Source organism: Sinocyclocheilus rhinocerous, unplaced genomic scaffold (assembly GCF_001515625.1).
Source record: "Sinocyclocheilus rhinocerous isolate Xijiao unplaced genomic scaffold, SAMN03320098_v1.1 scaffold2018, whole genome shotgun sequence".
NCBI classification, from domain to species: domain Eukaryota; kingdom Metazoa; phylum Chordata; class Actinopteri; order Cypriniformes; family Cyprinidae; genus Sinocyclocheilus; species Sinocyclocheilus rhinocerous.
In genome coordinates, this window is record NW_015658520.1 from 8069 (window position 1) to 27478 (window position 19410).

At 36.1% G+C, this 19410-nt stretch overlaps 1 protein-coding gene and 1 pseudogene across 3 annotated transcripts in view; both read right to left on the reverse strand.

Annotated features, from left to right (window-relative positions):
• The window catches only part of LOC107722669 (calpain-2 catalytic subunit-like), a 17307-nt gene extending 5158 nt beyond the window's left edge, over nt 1–12149 (reverse strand). Inside the window, exons 1-20 of one of the 3 annotated variants that reach the window (XM_016531130.1) lie at nt 11877–12149; nt 9140–9209; nt 8075–8193; nt 7043–7176; nt 6717–6885; nt 6463–6546; nt 5953–6038; nt 4920–4994; nt 4664–4824; nt 3185–3354; nt 3008–3019; nt 2636–2847; nt 2508–2544; nt 2359–2424; nt 2210–2267; nt 1723–1787; nt 1533–1601; nt 1329–1407; nt 1128–1244; nt 918–1043 (exon numbers count right to left, since the gene is read on the reverse strand). In XM_016531130.1, the coding sequence (XP_016386616.1) occupies nt 931–1043; nt 1128–1244; nt 1329–1407; nt 1533–1601; nt 1723–1787; nt 2210–2267; nt 2359–2424; nt 2508–2544; nt 2636–2847; nt 3008–3019; nt 3185–3354; nt 4664–4824; nt 4920–4994; nt 5953–6038; nt 6463–6546; nt 6717–6885; nt 7043–7176; nt 8075–8193; nt 9140–9209; nt 11877–12113 (2133 nt within the window). In that variant the 5' untranslated portion in view covers nt 12114–12149 and the 3' untranslated portion in view covers nt 918–930. Of the gene's footprint in view, nt 1–917; nt 1044–1127; nt 1245–1328; nt 1408–1532; nt 1602–1697; nt 1788–2209; nt 2268–2358; nt 2425–2507; nt 2545–2635; nt 2848–3007; nt 3020–3184; nt 3355–4663; nt 4825–4919; nt 4995–5952; nt 6039–6462; nt 6547–6716; nt 6886–7042; nt 7177–8074; nt 8194–9139; nt 9210–11876 lie in introns of those variants that run through there. The other 2 variants (XM_016531131.1, XM_016531132.1) reach the window with 2 other exon arrangements.
• Nucleotides 12150–15952: 3803 nt separating this feature from the next.
• LOC107722657 (calpain-2 catalytic subunit-like) overlaps nt 15953–19410 on the reverse strand; it is a 10092-nt pseudogene continuing 6634 nt past the window's right edge.

Sequence of the window (19410 nt, forward strand, 5' to 3'; positions counted from 1 at the left end):
CAACTTAAATGAAATAAACAAATATTAGATGTATATTTAATATAACGGGGTGTCCATTTACACTAAGTGCAAATAGAGGCTATTTACACTAACTCCGCCCACCAATGTGTGGTAGGGTTAGACAACATTGCAAAAGACACTCATAAAATAACAGCTCCACTAGCGTAGGTAAATCGCGTAACAACTGCCTTTTGACGCAATCGAACCTAGTTCAAATCCGCCTTTTGCCGAACTCGTTCTTCTCCCTTTTCACATCACACTTCACATCGGAAAGGCATTTATTTTCAATAAAAATGAAGGAAATAATCGAACCGTTTAAAATAACACGCCCTCACTGGTGTTTATCGTTTAAGATTAGGGTTAGGCGTAGGGAGGCCTTTATTGTCCCAAATCGGCATCCATTTAATAATTGAAATAAAAATTATAATTTACACTCATTACGTTATTATTACATATTGTTTTATAATGTACTACAATAGCGAGGTGCAGATATCTGGCACTATTTGCACTAAGTAGAATAAATAGCATCTAATTACTATTATTGCAAAGAAAATACTCTCTATATATAATATTTTCACTTAGTGTTAATAGAATCAATTGCTATTTGCACTTAGTGTAAATAGCATCTAATTGCTACCTAAATAGCATCTATTGCTATCCGCTGCCCTTTTTTCCAGTGGTGGAAATGTGCTTTCATAGTATTGTGCACTGAGCAGCCGTATGAAATACTGTATCCCACAATGCAATCCACTCAACTTGACCTTTCATTTCTAGTATGGTGAACCACATTTAAGTACAATCATGAAATTATTTTTTGACTTACAATTTGGTGAAAGATTTTATTTTTTTTACCCAAAATAGGATTAAAAAATGGAAATTCGCCAAGATGTTAACTGAATGGGGAAAAAAAACGTCATAAACATGCCATTACTAGACTCTAGATTGTTCTAGAACCCTCAGTGCATGACGAACAGTGACACAAACCTCAAAAAAGTTCAGCTCTATTGTGCCAGTCTTGTCCTTGTCCAGCATTTTAAATGTTTCTGCAAATGAGAAATGTGGGTATGTAAATACAGAATATCACATATCAGTCTTTATTCAAATGCGGTTGTTTATCGGACACTCACTGAACATGCTTTCAAGGCGCACAATACAGCCCACAAAGTTGTCAAAGTCGATGGTGAGATTGGAGTCGCTGTAGCGCGTGACCATGATCTGGTGTAGAGTGTTGTTCAGAGAAAAGCCTGTACAAACAACATGAGGGCGATTAAATGAAAACAGATTTGTGATTTTTGTGTGAACTGTTCCTTTAAGACACAAGATCTGACCTGCTTTCCCTATGGCTTCTCTCATCTCCATAGAGCTCATTGTGCCGGACTTGTCCTTGTCATTTTTACAGAAGACGTCCTGACAAAACACAAACACAGGCGGACTGCAATGTTACAACATTTTTTAACAATCTGCCACCTTCGAAGATGGACTGTACAAATAATGAAAATGACACCAGGATGAAAACAAGCATGAAAACATACCAGGTACACCTCAATTTTAGTCCAGAGAATCTTAAATTCAACCATGCCCAGTTTTCCACTGCCATCTTTCTGAGACACCAATAAAGGAAGGAATAGACTAGAATAGTGCCGAAATCAATCATCTAAACTAATAATTTTTATAAAACTGATGCATTTCAAAACCACCTTGTGCAGTTATTCAAAAGGATACATCCAGTAAGTTCACCATGTTGCGGCAAGTGTCCAAACTAAATCCGTCAGTTTGAATGTCTTTGCCTTAAAAATAAAAATAAATGGTAAATAATTAAAATATTCAATTAATAAGAAACAGGTAATCTACATGTAAATAAAATGCATTTATTTATATTTATTGTTATATATATTTTATTGATTAATTGATATTTATAAAACATTAAATTATTTACTATACACATTCAAGCAAAAATATGTTTATTTATAATTGTTGTTAAATATTGTTTTAATTGTTGATTTATTTATTAATATTATTTAATTATTTACTTTATATATTTAACAGTGCTAAAATGTTTTTATTTATTATTTATATTTAATGTTATGTTTTGTTTTATTGATTGATAATACCTATAAAATATTAATTACATTATTTACTATATATTTTACAAATATATAATATAATATAATATAAAATGTATCAAGAAAAAATGTATCAAAGAGCTTACGTTTAGTTATCACTTTGTTCAGGATATTTAGCAGCTCAAATGCTGAGATTTCAGCATCCTTGTGGAGAAAAAAAAAAGATTGGATATGGTTTATAAATATTAAAATGAACAAAAATAGTATACTTGAATAATTATCCTGTAATACTCACTGCCCCAGCAAGCTGTCCAAACAGACTCTTGAACCGGCTATCAATATCACCCTCATTCACATTAATCTATGAAATAATAAAATTGAAATAATGCATGTTTATGTCATAATACAGCATTATATTCATATTGGACACATGGAGAAATTTACCTCAGGAACGTTGCACTCAACAGGGTCATCGAGCTCTCTAAAAACCAAACATATTTTTAGTCAGAAAAAATAAACTTTCATTAGAACTGATCTAATTATTGTGGGCCAGTATTTATCCAGGAACTCACTGGAACTCTGCCTGTTTCTCAGAGAAGACGCGAACACAAAAGTCACCATCCTTGTTGGGCTCGAAGGTGGATGGTACGATGAGATACTCGCCGGGGGGCAGACAGAAATGAGAGCAAACCTCGCGCAGGTTGATGAAGGTCTCGGAACGGGCCGCTGAAGCATGCCGCTGGAAGAAGTTACGGTCCAGGTGGACGTTCCTCTGCCCGGCAAACTACAACAGAATATTTCAACAAGAAATTTGATTAATAATGTTCATTTCTGAGTAAATTATCCCTTTAAGAGCTGTGATGAACTGATGAAAACATTAGAGGATTTTGAGGTTGCGTAGCAAAAAACAGGTGATTGTGTGCTTCAGTATCTGCAGTCCATACCTCGTCAGGAACCTGTGGACGATAATAAGAGAGTTATATTGATTTAATTGATTTACGTTTGTGAAATAATCAATTCTTATCACTTCTGATAGCTCTTGGCCAGAACAAGCAGGAAAGTGGATCAGATTTTCTGGCGATAGTCTAGTCTACTTCCAGACATGGTGTTAGGCTGCTCACCTCGTAGATGGCGAAGCCAATGGTGTGCATGTCCTCTCCGACTTTTCTCATTTTGCGGCGGTTCTTCTGGATCAGACCCACAACGAAGCTGCATCCCACTTCATTATCTGTCGGGTCGTCGTCCTGCTCCTCCAGCTTGATCAGAAACTGAGGGTTCATCCAGAACGAGTCTGCCAGGAACATAACGAAGGTCAAACACTTATGTTTTGCTGTAATAAATAGTACTTTAACATATTAAACAAAGTTTGTTTTTAGTATTTTGTTTTTTTTGCTGTTTTTGTGCAGTATTCTTTTGTCTTGCTTTTTGTATTATTTTTCTTTGCTTTTTGTTGTTTTTGTTTAGTATTCTTTTTTGTTTTTTGTTGTTGTTTGTATAGTATTGTTTTGTTTTTTGCTGTTTGCTTTGCTTTTTATTGTTTTTAGGTTTTTTTTGCTGTTTTTGTGCAGTATTCTTTTGTCTTGCTTTTTGTATAATTTTTCTTTGTTTTTTGTTGTTGTTTGTATAGTATTGTTTTGTTTTTTGCTGTTTGCTTTGCTTTTTATTGTTTTTAGTAGTCTTTTGTTGCTGTTGCTTTTTAGTATTTTTTTGCAGTTGTTTTTAGTGTACTTTTGTTTTTGCTGTTGTTTTTGTTCAATATTATTTTATTTTGTTTTTTGCAGTTGTTTTTGTGCAGTATTTTTGTTTTGTTTCGCTTTTTATTGTTTTTTGGTATTGTTTTTTTTATGTCGCTTTTGTTTAGTATTTTTTTGCAGTTGTTTTTAGTGTACTTTTGTTTTTGCTGTTGTTTTTGTTCAATATTATTTTATTTTGTTTTTTGCAGTTGTTTTTGTGCAGTATTTTTGTTTTGTTTCGCTTTTTATTGTTTTTTGGTATTGTTTTTTTTATGTCGCTTTTGTTTAGTATTTTTTTGCAGTTGTTTTTTAGTGTACTTTTGTTTTTGCTGTTGTTTTTGTTAAGTATTATTATTTTTTAATTTTTTTTGCTGTTTTTGTTTAGTATTATTTTGTTTAGTTTTTTGCTGTTGTTTTTGTTTAGTATTGTCATGTTCAGTTTAAGTTTTGTTTCCTTGGACTCTTACTTTGTATGTTTTTGTTTCGTTTGTCCCTTTGGATTTCATGCACTGGTTTATTTACATGTTTGCAGATTACTTTCACCTATTTCTAGTTCAATTCATTGTTATTGTCTGTGTACTTAATCTAAACAACTTCCTCAGTTCATTGTCTAGTATTGTCTTTGTTAGATGCGCAAAGCTGTTGTTTTTATTTTCTCTCTGTGTGTTTTTGTATTAGAGCATTATTGTTAATTTTCTAAACAAAGTTAAAGCTGCATTTGGATCTCCATCTCCTCTTCCTTGCCTTGCCTGCACTGTGACAAGTATTCTTTGTTTTGTTCTGTACTCTTGCTCAAATATTTAATAAAATATAATATAATATAATAAAGTATAATGTAATTATCAGGTAGTTGATTCAGTTCATTACTTGGGTAATTCCTGCAGCCTCCAGCAGTTGATCCTTTCCTCCAGTTGGCATCAAACTTGGACAGCGCCCACTTATTAAAGCTGTCGTCTGACAGAGCATCAGGGGTCAGATTACAGATCTCCACCCGCGAGTAATGATGCAGGAAATCAGAGAACGACATCCTGGGATGCAGAGAAAAATCTTGTCAATGATCTTAAGAACACCTTAACTAAATTATCAAAAAAAAAAAAAAGCAAATAAAACATTTGCAGATTACCAGAACTCTCCATCTTCTGCTTTGCAGCTCAGTTTCTCACGGTCGCTGTCACTGATCTGGCGCCATTCTGATGACCTATAGACCAATCACATGACATTCAGTGAATTTCCTGGTCATTATTTAGCTGACCTGTTATTTTTGGCATGAGTAAAAAGCTTCTTTTGCATATATACACTACATCTCAAAAGTTTGTGGTTGGTAAGATTTTTAATGCTTTTGAAAGAAGACTCACCAAGGCTGCATTTTTTAAACAAAATATAGTAAAAACTGTTATATTGTGAAATATTATTAGAATTTTTTTTATTTTACTAAAAGAGCAAAGCTGAATTTTCAGCATCATTACTTAAGCCTTCAGTGTCACATGATCCTTCAGGAATCATTCTAATATGCTGATCTGCAGCTCAAGAAACATTTCTTATTTTTAACAATATCGAAACTATGATACACTGTTTTTTTTTTAATGTAAAGTTCAAAAGAACATTTATTTTAAATAGAGCCAAGAGGAAACTGGTCAGAGAGGCGACCAAGAGGCCTACAGCAAATCTGAAGCAGTTACAGGAATTTATGACACATTCTCCACAAATGTGGCTTATATGGAAGGCTTGCAACAAAAAAAGCCACTCCTCACTTCCATTTGGAATTTGCCCCGTGATGCGGTACACGATACGCGTACCATTACACCCCTAATGTATGTATATATATATATATATATATATATATATATACCCCTGTATTCACACAGGGGTTCATATCTGTTGATTTTGTTGTGGAAAGAGGAAGTTAGGTGTACACTGCGTGATGAGGAGGATGGGCGGCACTCAACCTATCCTTCCTACACCCGAGGGCATAAGGGCTTAAACAGAGTTCCTATAGCAACTCGTACTGTCTGAATAGAGCCACAGGTGGGTGTGGTTACTCTCTGCGAAACCACAGTTGGTTTCCACAGCTGGATTTCAGAAATGGAACTTTACATGCTTATTAATTTACAGATATGTTACACTGTGTGGTTTGAAGCCAACTCCGGGTCACCCACCCATCACTCCAGGCTCCGGTCCACTCCACCTGCCCCCAGGGGTTCCTGATGCGAATCAGTTTGGTTAAGTTGCCCCTGTACTCGACCTGTAACAATCAGTCAAAAATCATATTCCATATGCAAACCAATTAAAAGGGATAGTTCACCCAAAAATTAAACTTCTGTCATCATTTACTCTTATGTTGTTATAACTTATGTTGTTATAAACCTGTATGAATTTCTTTCTTCTGTTGAACACAAAAGAAGATATTCTGAAGAATGTTATTAAACCAAACAGTTGACGGTAGCCATTGACTTCTATAGTATGGAACAAAAACTATGGAAGTCAATGGCTACCGTCAATGTTTGGTCACCAACATTCTTCAGAATATCTTCTTTTGTGTTCAACAGAAGAAAGAAACTCACACAGTTTTAAATCAACATGATGGTGAGTAAATGATGACAGAAGTTTAATTTTTACATGAACTATCCTATAAATATAAATTCTAGTCGTTACTAGTCACCACTAACCTCATCGGCTCCTGTAACCGAGTAGGCGTGTCCTTTCACCAGCTTCTGACTAGTAATGGCCTCTGAATCAGCGGAGTCTGTGATCTAAACCAAACCGAAACAAAACAAACATCATTAACAAATACACAACAGAACCGGTTTTGCAAGACTATCAATTCCAGTTCACTGACAGCTACACAACAGATCCAGTTACACACTCCTAGTAATTACAAGGTTGCGCAATTGAACACACATGTAAATATGAAGTTTCTCACATCTATCGAGCAGCCCAGCAGCGAGCCCCAGCTCAAAGCCTTCTGGATGATTTTGAAGAGGTTTGGACCTGCTTTCGCTAGTTCATGGACCTCAGCGATGCCTCCAGTGAAATCCTCAAAGCCCTCGGTGGTGGTGCCACCAGACAGAGCTTCATAACAGCCGTTCAGCCTGAGAACAAGAAGTTGCATTTCGTTATTATTTCTGAGGTAGTCTAGTCTACTTATGCCGAGTTCACACTGCACGATTTTAGCCCGATTTTTCACTCGCCGATAGGTTTTGCGAAATCGCTGCATGCTAAATGAGTTTGAATCTAATGACTACTCACTTCGAATAGGCCTTCTCTAACAGGGCGCTCCAAAACTCAGAGCCCTCGGCAGAGTGGACGAACAGCAGCTCTCTGTTCCTGGAAGGAAGACGGTCGTCAATGACCACATCCACCCAATCACCAAACTGCCAGAACTGAAGAGACAATAGACGTATGAAGACATTAATGGAACGTTTGACAAACGTCTTTCTGGACTAATGTCAAGTAGATATATCAGCACTGCTTTTTCTGAATGTTTGATAACAAATGTAATTTTTAAGAGAGAAATGTGTAGCTTAATAATGAGACACATCCTAAAACAATGATAAAAATAAATGTGACTTCTACATGAGAAAACAACTTTGCATAAATAACAACAATAGTGATACTGAAACAAACTGCATAAATGAATAAATACATATTTAAATAAATATTATTGTAATGAATAATAATAATAATAATACTTATGTAATAATAATAATAATACCTACTATATGGTGACAAATTTCATTTTAAGAGAGAAATGTGTAGCTTTATAATGAAACAGTCAAAAATAACTAGGAAAATTAAACTGACTTGAGCTGAAGACAACTTAGCTTAAACAATAATAGTAATACTGCAAATAAATAATAATAATTATTATTATTATGTAGATTGTGTTATTAATATGTCACAAAACAAACAAAACAATAATTATAAATTAGTATCTTAGTAATAAATAATTAAATACATACATACAAACTATTTCTAATATATATTAACTTATGTCAAACGCAAACAAAACAATAAAAAATTGGTTCAGGATACTGGTCAGCAGACACTTAAACATTAAAATAAACTGTATTTCTGGTAATATATATATATATATTTATTTACCAGAAATACAGTTTATTTTAATTACTAATTATTTATTTAATGAGTAATAACAATTATAATTCTCTTAATTACTATTGTTATATATATATAAGTAGTGGCCATAAAACAGCAATATCAGTCATAGTATTTGTAATATCTTTGGTTGTTTGGCTTTTAAGTGAACAAAAGGTAATTAACCTGGAAATGAAATATTCCAGCGTAGTCACCGTCAAAACTCTGTCCAGACGGGACCACACGGGCGAACACGTCCTGGTTGAGGGTAAGAGACGCGATGGCAGCTAGAAGCCAACAGTCACCTGGAAAACCAGCGGGATGATGTGATATCATAGTGCGTTCACTAAATCTGCGACTCACTATTGCAAGTGGACAGTAACTGCATTTTTATTTCATATTTTATTAGATTTCACTGTTCATTCTACAAACACTCAAAACAATGACATGCTACGATATCGTTGGTAAAACGTAAATTCCTATCAACATAACCTTTAAGTTGTTCTGGCATGTTTCAGAACACCACCTGCCCTATTATTCCTGCTCCCACACATTTTGCAAACTCATTTGCATCACAGACATTTCCTTAATAGACAGTAAAGTCAGTGGCATTGTCTGATCAGGACTCATATCAAACATTTTCAGCTACAGTGGAAAACTGCAGTCTCCTGACTCTTGGGACATGTTTGCATGTGAGAAAACAGTGGCGTTTGATCCAAGACAGGATAAAAGGAGACCAGTGTTTGTGTTGTATGGAGTAAAACAGGTTTAACAGGGGATGTGTGTGTGTTTGGGACTTAAAGTTGCTATGTAGACAAAAAGGTTTTGCTTTTCCCATATTGTACAACAGGAATTCCCTTTCATTCAGCTAATTACTCACCCTTTGCATTTTGAAGAAAAACATATATGTTCGGTTTCTTTAAGAACATATGCAATTAATAAAATTCCCAGCTATGAAAAAATTGGCAGTTGAATTATTTAAGAAATATGGATCAGAATGAATGAGTTTGCTCAAACAGTGTGTTTTCCTGTACAATTCTAATGTTTTTCAATGTCCTCCATCCGCCATCCAAAGAAACTTCCTCAACCAGAAAAAACGCTTTTGTGGTTCAGCGTTTAAGTGACTGACTTTTTTTTTTTTTGCTATTCTATATGGGACAGTTCTATATGATCTTTGTTATCATCATTTCTAAAGTTTCATTGTACACTAGCTCCACAATGGGCAAATATATTATACCTAAATTGACTCACCCAAAGCACCCTGGCAGATGTCAGTTCGGGTTGCTCCTCCGCTAATGAACGTTGGGTTGGATGTCAGTTGCTGGATGACAAAAACAGGCATTCCAAAAACATGAATCACTGGTTTACCTTGACAAGAGATGAGTTCATTGCTGAATGAAAATGATTAAACAAATTGCTCTTTATAGGAGCATATAGTCTATATAGTCTATGTAACAGGGTTGCAAATTTAGCTTAAATAGCATCTAACTCAGTCGGAACTTAAGATTTTGTGGTTATTTTGTTGGTTTGTTGTTTTATTAATAATTTCAATTTATCATATTGAATGAAAATGATTAAACAAATTGCTCTTTATAGGATACAAAAAGTAGAGTCTATGTAACAGGGTTGCAAATTTAGCTTAAATAGCATCTAACTCAGTCGGAACTTAAGATTTTGTGGTTATTTTGTTGGTTTGTTGTTTTATTAATAATTTCAATTTATCATAAATTAAAGAAAAATATTTGCTTGATCATTATTTATTACAGTTACCTGAGTAACAGGGTTGAATGGTTGAGCAGTTAACACTGAAAAATGTGTAAAACTTGACCAAAAAAAAGTTATTTTGTCTTCCCGCCATGGGAAGGGTCCAAATTATGTTTCTTCTTGGGGGGTTACAATTTTAAGTTACATTTTCAACAGGGGAAAATTTGCTTAAACAACACATAACTCAGTAGGAGCTAGAGATTTTGTGCTTATTTTGTTGGTTTGCAGTTATTGATTAACCTATATTTACCATCCGGGTATTATATTAAAGAAAAAATATTTCCTTGATTATTATCTGAGTAACAGGGTTGAGCAGTCAACACTGAAATCTGTAAAAATTGATAATGAAAATGTAGTTTTTTTCTTTTTCTTTTGCCCTCCTGCCATGGGAAAGGTCCAAATTATATTTCATCTTCTAAATTACTTTTTCTATAACAGGAAAATCATACAGTAACAGGGTTTCAAAATGAATGCCAGGATATTAAATACTAGAGGTTTAGCCAGTGTAATCTTCAGATAATTTTACTTGTTATGCAAATTTAGCATGCAGACAGATTCTAATTTAGTCTTTCAGTTCGGACCATTACGCTTTATTAAATATTAAGTAATTAAAATATTGTAGAGTATATAATAAAATTTTAATAAATTAAAACTTTTAAATATTCATTTAATAGTCATGCATATATTCTTATATTATTATTTCATATTTATTAAATACATGTTAAATATTTAAAAATCATTAAATAATACATCTTTAACATTACTATACATTTTACTTTATTATACATTTTTAACATATACATTTGCTTGATAATTTTTATTACAATAAAGTGAGTAACGGGAGAATAATTGCGCAGACAACACTGAAATTTTTGTAAAAACTGACAATGAATGTTTCTTAATGGGTGTTACAATTTTGAGGAATGTTACATTTTCTATAAGGGGGAATATCATGCAGCAACAGGGTTGAAAGATGTGGGACAGCTAAATATTATCTTATTCAATAATTATTAATTAATTGTAATTGTTAAAAATAGAAGAGTCTGTGAGTCAAACTAACACACTTCTTGAATACCATCATACCAGCTGTGAGGATCATATTTACTTTAATGGACTCTAAAAGGTCTTCTGGTAAGCAGTAATGCATTATGTGGATCACAAAGCATAAGCATGCAACATTTGATGTGCTAATGCTCTTAGGGGAGTATGTTCCCATAACTTCCTGGTCTTTCTGGCTCTGAAGCAGCTTGTCAAGTTCAGACTAACATGCAATGGCTTTGCATGGTCATTATAGAGTAGACTTTTTTGTTCTTTCCTGGCTGCCGGGATGGTGTTAGAAAACACATGCATTAAAGGGGTCATATGATGCTGCTAAAAAGAACATTATTTTGTGTATTTGGTGTAATGAAATGTGTTTATGCGGTTTAAGGTTCAAAAAACACATTATTTTCCACATACTGTACATTATTGTTTCTCCTCTATGCCCCGCCTTTCTGAAACGCGTCGATTAGAAAGGAAAAATTTAAATTGCATCATATGACCCCTTTAAAACACTCATGTGTATATGTTTATTTGTAGCACAATGAGATGATTGACCTAAAACTATGGACAAGTGCAGTTTCCTAATCACAGTGCCTTGAAAAACAATGATGGTAAACACACCCAGGAAGCTTCAGACTAATAGTCGGTTATAATTATCAAACACAGAACAACTAGACTAGATGAGCAAGGTGTGATGGCCTAGACAAGAGCAAACAAGTAAGAAAAGAAGTCAAAGTCGAGATTTGAACCTGGTTTGAGAAGAATGTGTTTTGCCATTGTAATGACGGGTGTGAACACTTCAACCATGTCAGTGTTATAAATGCCAAAGAAATATGAAATCAAAACATTGGATAGGTAATATCAGACATTTTTTATGTTATGCAAATATAGCAAATTGAGAGTAATTTGGTCTTTCAGTTTAGACCTTTTTTTTTTTTACAAAAAACATTTTTAATAAATAATTAAAGTATAATAAATTATATTTTTTTTATTTTTTACTTTTTTAAATACAATTTTTTGAGTATATAACTGAAGTATAATAAATTATAACTTTGAAATATGCATTATTCATGCATGTATTATTTTACACACTTTTGTAATGTTTCATATATATATATATCAGTTTTTTTTAAATATTCAACACCTTTAAATATCATTTATTAAATGATTATGTTACACCAACCTTTGGTCTCAGCCACTCAACCCCGCGCACTTTAGAGGAGTTTGGTCCCAGTTCCTTGAACCCGAGCGCAGATACACTGGCTTCAAACGTGTCATCCTGAAACAGGCGTCCGCTCTCCAGACACTCGCGCTTGAGCGCTTCATAGTCCTGGCTGAGGAATTTGACCGCATGAGCGTTGGTACCGACGCCCGCTGCTCGCGCCCGGTTCTGTTGGAGCTTCGTCGCGATTCCTGACATCTCTGCTCGTCCGTGACAACAAACAGTGAACACACTTCAGATGCCAATGCCTTAAGTGGAGGGGGCGTGGTCAGTGGCGTTACTAGCCTTACGTCAGTATTGGTATATTTACCTTTCTATAGCCTACGATTGTCTATCATAAAGAGCTATATATATTTCACTAAATATATGTTTATTATATGTTTAACTATAACCTAAAAATTTTTTTTTTCAAGCCAACCTTCTTTTCTTTGATGAACGCAAAATAAACATAAAAAAAAAAGTTTTACACAGAGGAACTGGGTAAAATCATGGAAAAGGCCAAACAAATGTTGTATCAGTGAAAACATTAAAGAAGTATCCTACAAAATACTACACAGGATCCAGTTAAGCATGTTTTGGAATAGCCTATGGGAAATATGCGGACTGGAAAAAGAAACTATTCTGCAATTTTTGTATTTATTCAAATTTTTTTTTTGAAAGATTTAGAAACCTATATTACCAGACAATGGGGTGTATGATAAAAATTATATTTGATTTGCTTTTTTTTTCCAGAAATGTCAAGAAAACATAAAATACCATATGAAGTGGTCTCTTTGCAAATTAATAGGCCTAAAAAAGCACTGAAATGTTTGTACTTTTTTTCTGGCAGTTAATGTTGTTAATAATGTGACTACCTCTTGTTCTTGTAGAAAAAAAAAAAAAAAAACTGCATCTATCTCACACATTTAGCCAGCTTAAGACTCTAAAAGACTAATTAATATGACACAGCACTAAAATCTTCAAAGATTTCAAAATGCTATGTGGTGGCATTATGCTAATATTATATTTTCATATAGCCTATATAATCCTACTACGAGATTATCAAATGTACAATGTTTTATAAATTACCCTGTTACTGTTTCACTGAGAAACTGCTCCGAATGATTCAGAGCGTGAGCGGACTGAGTGATTTAAACTGAATCTCGAATATTTTCCTGTTCTGAAGTTGGCAACCCTGCCCACGGGCATAGAATGTGTCCCCTGCACTTTTAATAAAATGTAAATTTGTCCCCCGCACATTCGTCAGAATCTTTCGACTGATAGCAACAGTCATCAACTCTCATGCAGCTACGCTAGATTCACATGGGGCGTCGCAATCGTCATAGTGACAACAGCCAATTACATTGCAATTGGCTAGCGCCTGAGCTAGGCTTTTTGCATAAGGCGATCTGATTGGCTGACGTCTCCGTTGGCGCTTGAAAAGTTGAGAAATTTTCAACTTCTGCCGCGAGCAACGCCAGTGATGCGACGCCGATGGACCCACAATTCAGTTCGGCAACGCATGACGTCACCCATTCAAAGTAATGAGAAGCGTTAATGCCGACGCCCCGTGTGAATCTACCTTTATAGCATGGCAGCTTACTCATTGCTTGTTCCCTTATGTGACAACAGCCAATTACACTGGACCGCAATTGGCTAGTGCCTGAGCTAGGCTATTTGCATGAGGCGATCTGATTGGCTGACGCCTCCATTGGCGCTTGAAAAGTTGAGAAATTTTCAACTTCTGCCGCGAGCAACGCCAGTGATGCGACGCCGATGGACCCACAATTCAGTTCGGCAACGCATGACGTCACCCATTCAAAGTAATGAGAAGCGTTAATGCCGACGCCCCGTGTGAATCTACCTTTATAGCATGGCAGCTTACTCATTGCTTGTTCCCTTATGTCAGTAACTGGAGCGTTCCCTTTCAAACGGTCTCTCCTGCTGCGTTGCACGCTTATGGGGAACGCATCCAATAGTGCCATGCTATAAGCAAGTGCAGAAGGAAGCCGCTCTGCGAGCCCAGCCCTGGAGTGCCTGTAATGAGGGCTCCTAAAAGCATGAGCCAATTATGAAACCCAAGCCACCAGGCTGGGGTCCACATAACAAGACCTTCTCCACTTACAGAGGGGATTAGGTAAATTAGGTGGACAAAATCCGTGCCTGGAGGGCAGGGACGTCCAAGGTATAAAACCTGGTGAAGGTAGATGGTGAAGACCAGCCAGCGGCTGCACAGATATCACCAATAGAAATCCCGCTGGACCAAGACCAGGAGGAGACCATTCCTCTGGTGGAGTGGGCCCTCACTCCGATAGGACACTCTAAGGCCACTGAGGCATAAGCCAAGGCTATAGCATCTGCTATCCAGTGAGATAGTCTCTGCTTTGTGACTGGCAGCCCTTTAGAGCGGCTTCCGAAGCACAGAAAGAGCTGCTCTGAATGCTGGAAGTGGCTAGAGCGTTCTACATGCACTCTAAGAGCCCGAACCAGAGTAAATTCGGACCCTGCTCATCCTCTGAGTTAGGAAGAGCCAGAAGGGTGAAGACTTGTGCTCTGAACAGGGTTGAGAGCACTTTAGGCACATAGCTGTGTCTTGGTTTGAGGACGACACTACAGTCGTTAGGCCCAAACTCAAGGCATGAAGCACTGATTGACAGTGCTTGTAAATCACACACTCGCTTGACCGACGCTAAAGCTAGAAGAAGTGCAGTCTTAAGCAACAGGGGCCACAAATCAGCTGACTGGAGTGGCTCAATGGGAGGACCTCGCAGGGCCCTGAGGACTATAGAAAAGTTCCAAGTCGGCACAGTATGAGGATGAGGCGGATTCAATCTCCGAGCCCCGTCAGGAGTTTAACGTCAACGTCGTTTTTGACGACTGACTGGCCTGCCACGAGATTGTGATTCGCCGCGATGGCTGCAAGGATGACACGTCACAAGAGGACAGGTCCTCGTTCCGTGCTGCACACCAGTCAGAAAAGACTGCCAAATCATGCCTCTCGCTTGAGAGAGGAGTTCCTTCCTCAATGGAATCAGCTAAGGGACTGCTGATAACAGCTGGATCATCTCGGGGAACCACTTCTGATTCCTCCAGAGTGGGGCCACACTCGCGACGTGACATGTGAAACAACGCTGCTGGAAATTTGCTCTAGGAAATACTCTGTAGTAATCGGCTCTTCTACGGTGTGGAGCAAGTTTCGAGCTTCTTGTTTCTTCTTCTTCAGAGTCCAGCGGGGAGATCATCGTCGTGCTGAAGGAGAAAATTTCTGACTAAATGGCGCTCAGAGCCGACTTATGGCAGTCGACCCCACCCCTTTTGGCGGGCTTTCTGTATCTTTTTTTCAGTAATAAATAAGCATGCAAATTACAGTGAAGTGCAACAGTTACCGTACGGTGTTCGGCAGTGGTCAAAAAGGATTTACTCATTGAATTTTAAATCTATTTCTTCTTGTAAACGGGATGTGGATTCGGACGGCAATTAAATTACTACATGACCTTGGTGTTTGTCAAAAAACAGTAAGTAATTCCGCTGGGGATTTTCATGTAAAAACACAGACATTCTAGATTTGTACGGCAATAAAATCACAGACTAACCCGTGTAAATGTTGAAAATAGCTTACATCCTCATGAGAAACAATTACCATTAGAAACGGACTATAAACAAATTGGTTTGTAGCGCTTTATTATTCTTTTAGTTAATGAGCGGCTAATGAATCAGAAGTCTCCCATATTCACATGAATAACTTTACATGTTGCAAAATTTTCCACAGATGGAGAAACTCACAGATGGTGAGTTTAATTGACTAAAGATGCTAACAAGAAATTACTACTGTACTTCAATGCATAGGCTACCATGTAAATGCCATGGTATATGAATATACAATATTTCAATATCACATTCATTAATTATTTTTACTGTAGAAGCAATGCACTATGCCATTTTGGTGGAAACTGTGGTAACTATTTGTAAACATCAAATCATCAAAATGATAGACTTTGCATATATGAAAAATGTGATATAGTCATCTTTATTATAGCAAATGATTTTATTTTCACCAGATGAGCACCATAATCAAATTGCATTTTGTAAGCAAGTCCAAGTTTAGACAGGATAATACCCATCTTTGGTTGATTTTACTCTGATTTTACTCTTGGGTATTCCAGGTCTGCTGCATCCTCTTCGGTTTAATTGCATGAAATGAATGGACTTCTAGTGCAATCTGGTGCAAGGTAAGTGGATTTTCAACTGAGGGCCAAGCAGAGCCACTGCAAAACACAAAACAACACATCTGTAAATGAAAACACTATTGAGAAGATGTAAAAATCTTAATTCACATTCACACATGTGCATCACCTGCAGGATATCCAGATCGATTTTCCCGCTGTTCTTCTTATCAAATGTTTTAAATATTTCTGTGTAGAGCACAGATAAAAATGTTACAGTAAACCATGCATAAATAATTTTTTTTCTAGAAATTTTTATTTCCAGTTATTTAAAACATTTAACTGGATAATCTTCAGCAAAACTTACTGAAGAGCATTTCCAGGCGAATCAGGCAGCCAACGAAGCAATCAAAGTCAATGGCGTACTGCTGATTGGCATAACGTGAGATTATGACCTGAAGTACGTCATTGTTCAGCTGGAATCCTGTGAAGAAAATCAAATACATCCATTAATGCACTCTTTATTAGGACCACTTTTAGAAGAAATTAATGACTATATTGTCCTCAATGTTTAGATATTTAACCATCGACTCATTACCTGCTTCTTTCACGGCATCTCTCATCTCATGGGAACTCATAGTGCCTGAGTTGTCTGCATCATGTTTCTTAAAAACCTCCTGGTGAGGTATGATAGAACATTCACATTAAGTAATTAACATCACTAAATACAATGAAGAATTTATCTGAACTTTAGTGCCCACAAAGATGTTTCTCTGTGGTAGGGATGCACAGTAGATCTGTACCATATCGGTTATCGGCTGATATTACACATTTTTCATCTTTAATTTACACCAAAATATATGTTATACCAAATATTTCTGGATCTTTATCCACAGTATGTGAAACTCCACAAGGCCAAGTTTGCCGCTGCCGTCTCTCTGGACTGAGGTCAAGGGTTATAACAGGGTTATGATCATTAATTTGGTTGCTGTGCTTGTACAATGAAAGGACTCTGTTGAGAATATTAATTCACAATTAAAACATTGAGATAATACATGATAAATCCAAACTGGGTTTGCCGAACCCCCAGAGATTTTTGAGAAAACTGCAAGGGGGTTGTGAAAAGCTAATAATTAATTAAATCATAGAAATGTTAAATTAAAACAAATATTTTAAAATAAAAACTAAATAACAGTCAGTATTTTATATTCTATATTTTTTATAATGTTTTAAAAATATTTTTATATTTTTTTACAGAAAAATAATAGTAATCCAACATCAGGGAACTGGGAACATGTGAATGTGTTGTTGAATTATTGAAACATTAACTTGTTGAATTATTGAAACATTAACTTAAACTCTCAGGGTGACTTCAAGTAAATAAGTTTGTGAATCTCTGCATTAATCCATATAGATTCCATTCATATGATCCAGTGAGGTAAGGATACATCTAGCAGACTGATAATGTGGCGACAGGTTTCCATACTAAATCCATCCGTCTTCACATCAGTTCCTGTGTGAAAAAAAAAAGAAAAGATAAACACAGAGTGTTAAACAATTTTAGGGCACTTTTCAAAATCAAATTCAGATATATATATACATTTATATAAATGTGAATAAAACTAAGAATGTTTGTTTTCCTACGTTTTGAGGTAACACTGTCCAGGATCTGCTGTAGTTCAAACACAGACACCTCTGTGTCCTGCAGAGTGAAAAAAAGATCATGCGTACTGGGGAAAAATAAAATGCTAATGACTCAAAACTGAAAATGACCAGCCATGTGACTTACATTTCCAGCAATCTGACTGAAAAGCTGTTTGAAAAGTGGGTCCACATCACTCTCCGATATGTATTGCTAGGAAAGAAAAAAATATTAAATTAATTAAAGTAACTTTTGATTTTATATCTGAATTTATATAAACATTTTTCTCATAATACACAATATGTTTGTAAATGCTAAATTTACCTTTTTCACATCTGCACTGATCTCCGTATCCATTGGGCTGCATGAACAAGAGTCAGAAACAATCATCATACATTTGGGTGCAAATACAAGAATGTTTAGGGTACAGTTATGATTTATCAGATGTTTTAGTGCAGTGGTTCCCAACCACATTCCTGGAGCCCCCCCAACACTGCACAGTTTGCATCTCTCCTTTGTCTGACACACCCATTTCAGGTCTTGGAGTCTCTACTAATGAGCTGATGATCTGAATCAGGTGTGTTTGATTAAGGAGACATGGAAAACATGCAGTGTTGGGGGGCTCCAGGAATGTGGTTGGGATGTAACTATCCAATCTAGGGCCTGTTTACACCTGGTCATTTCATGCGTTTTCGCTGATCGGATATCTATCTGATTTGTTAAAACGTTTCCATTTACACTTGGCCACATAAATGTGTCGTGCAAAATTGATTTAAATCCGATCTTCAATTCCCGCGCTATATTTAAATTTAATGTCAATGTTAAGTTCACGTCAATGAAATCAAAAGATAAACGCTGCATTTAATTAATTATCAGCTCAGTTCAAGATCAAAGACCGCAATAGTAGAGCCCGCTGGAAAGATAAGTTTGTCTAAGTTTGATAAGTAAGATGATTGTGTGTTGACCGTCTGCATCTTACAGTGTGTTCACACCAGAGGCGAATTTAATTATTCGCGCAAGTAGATCACAAACAAAGTCAATGCAAAGACGCGAATAGAGGCGAATTTGCGCCGGGCGACGCGAATGACGCGAAATGCGCGACGCCTTTGCCGCGAACGCACGATATTCGCCACGATATAGGTTGTTTGCAATCACGTGATTCTGATGACGCGCGAAATGCAGCTGGAGGGCAGGAAGTGATTTTTCTCCATAGAAATCACTAACAAAACTCAAAATGCCTGTGTTTTGTGTTGTTTATGGATGCTCAAATCGACCAAACCGAGAAACCACAATGAGCTTTTATCGTGTACGAAAATGTGTTGGTCATAAGGGGGAAAAAGTCAAGAAATTGGTTGAAAAACGCAGGAAAAAGTGGCTTGTAAACCTTCGTCTGCGGTCGGGAGGAGCGGAGCCGGATAATGCTCCTGTGTGCTAACGGTTAATATAATATGTAATAATATATTAAGATATTAATAAAGAAATATATAAATAGATTATGGCTACAGAGATGCTGCTATCAATAATAAAAATAAGTAGTAAAAAAAAACACAGTAGTAAAATGTAACACACACATTAATACAGGATCCTAACTTATTCATCCTCCTCTGGATGGTGCTGTGAACCCAGACACGTCGGCGTTTGGCTTTCCATTGTATTTGGGACTTTTTGACAACAGGTACAAAACAGCGATTGTAGTTATCTCCACCATGGT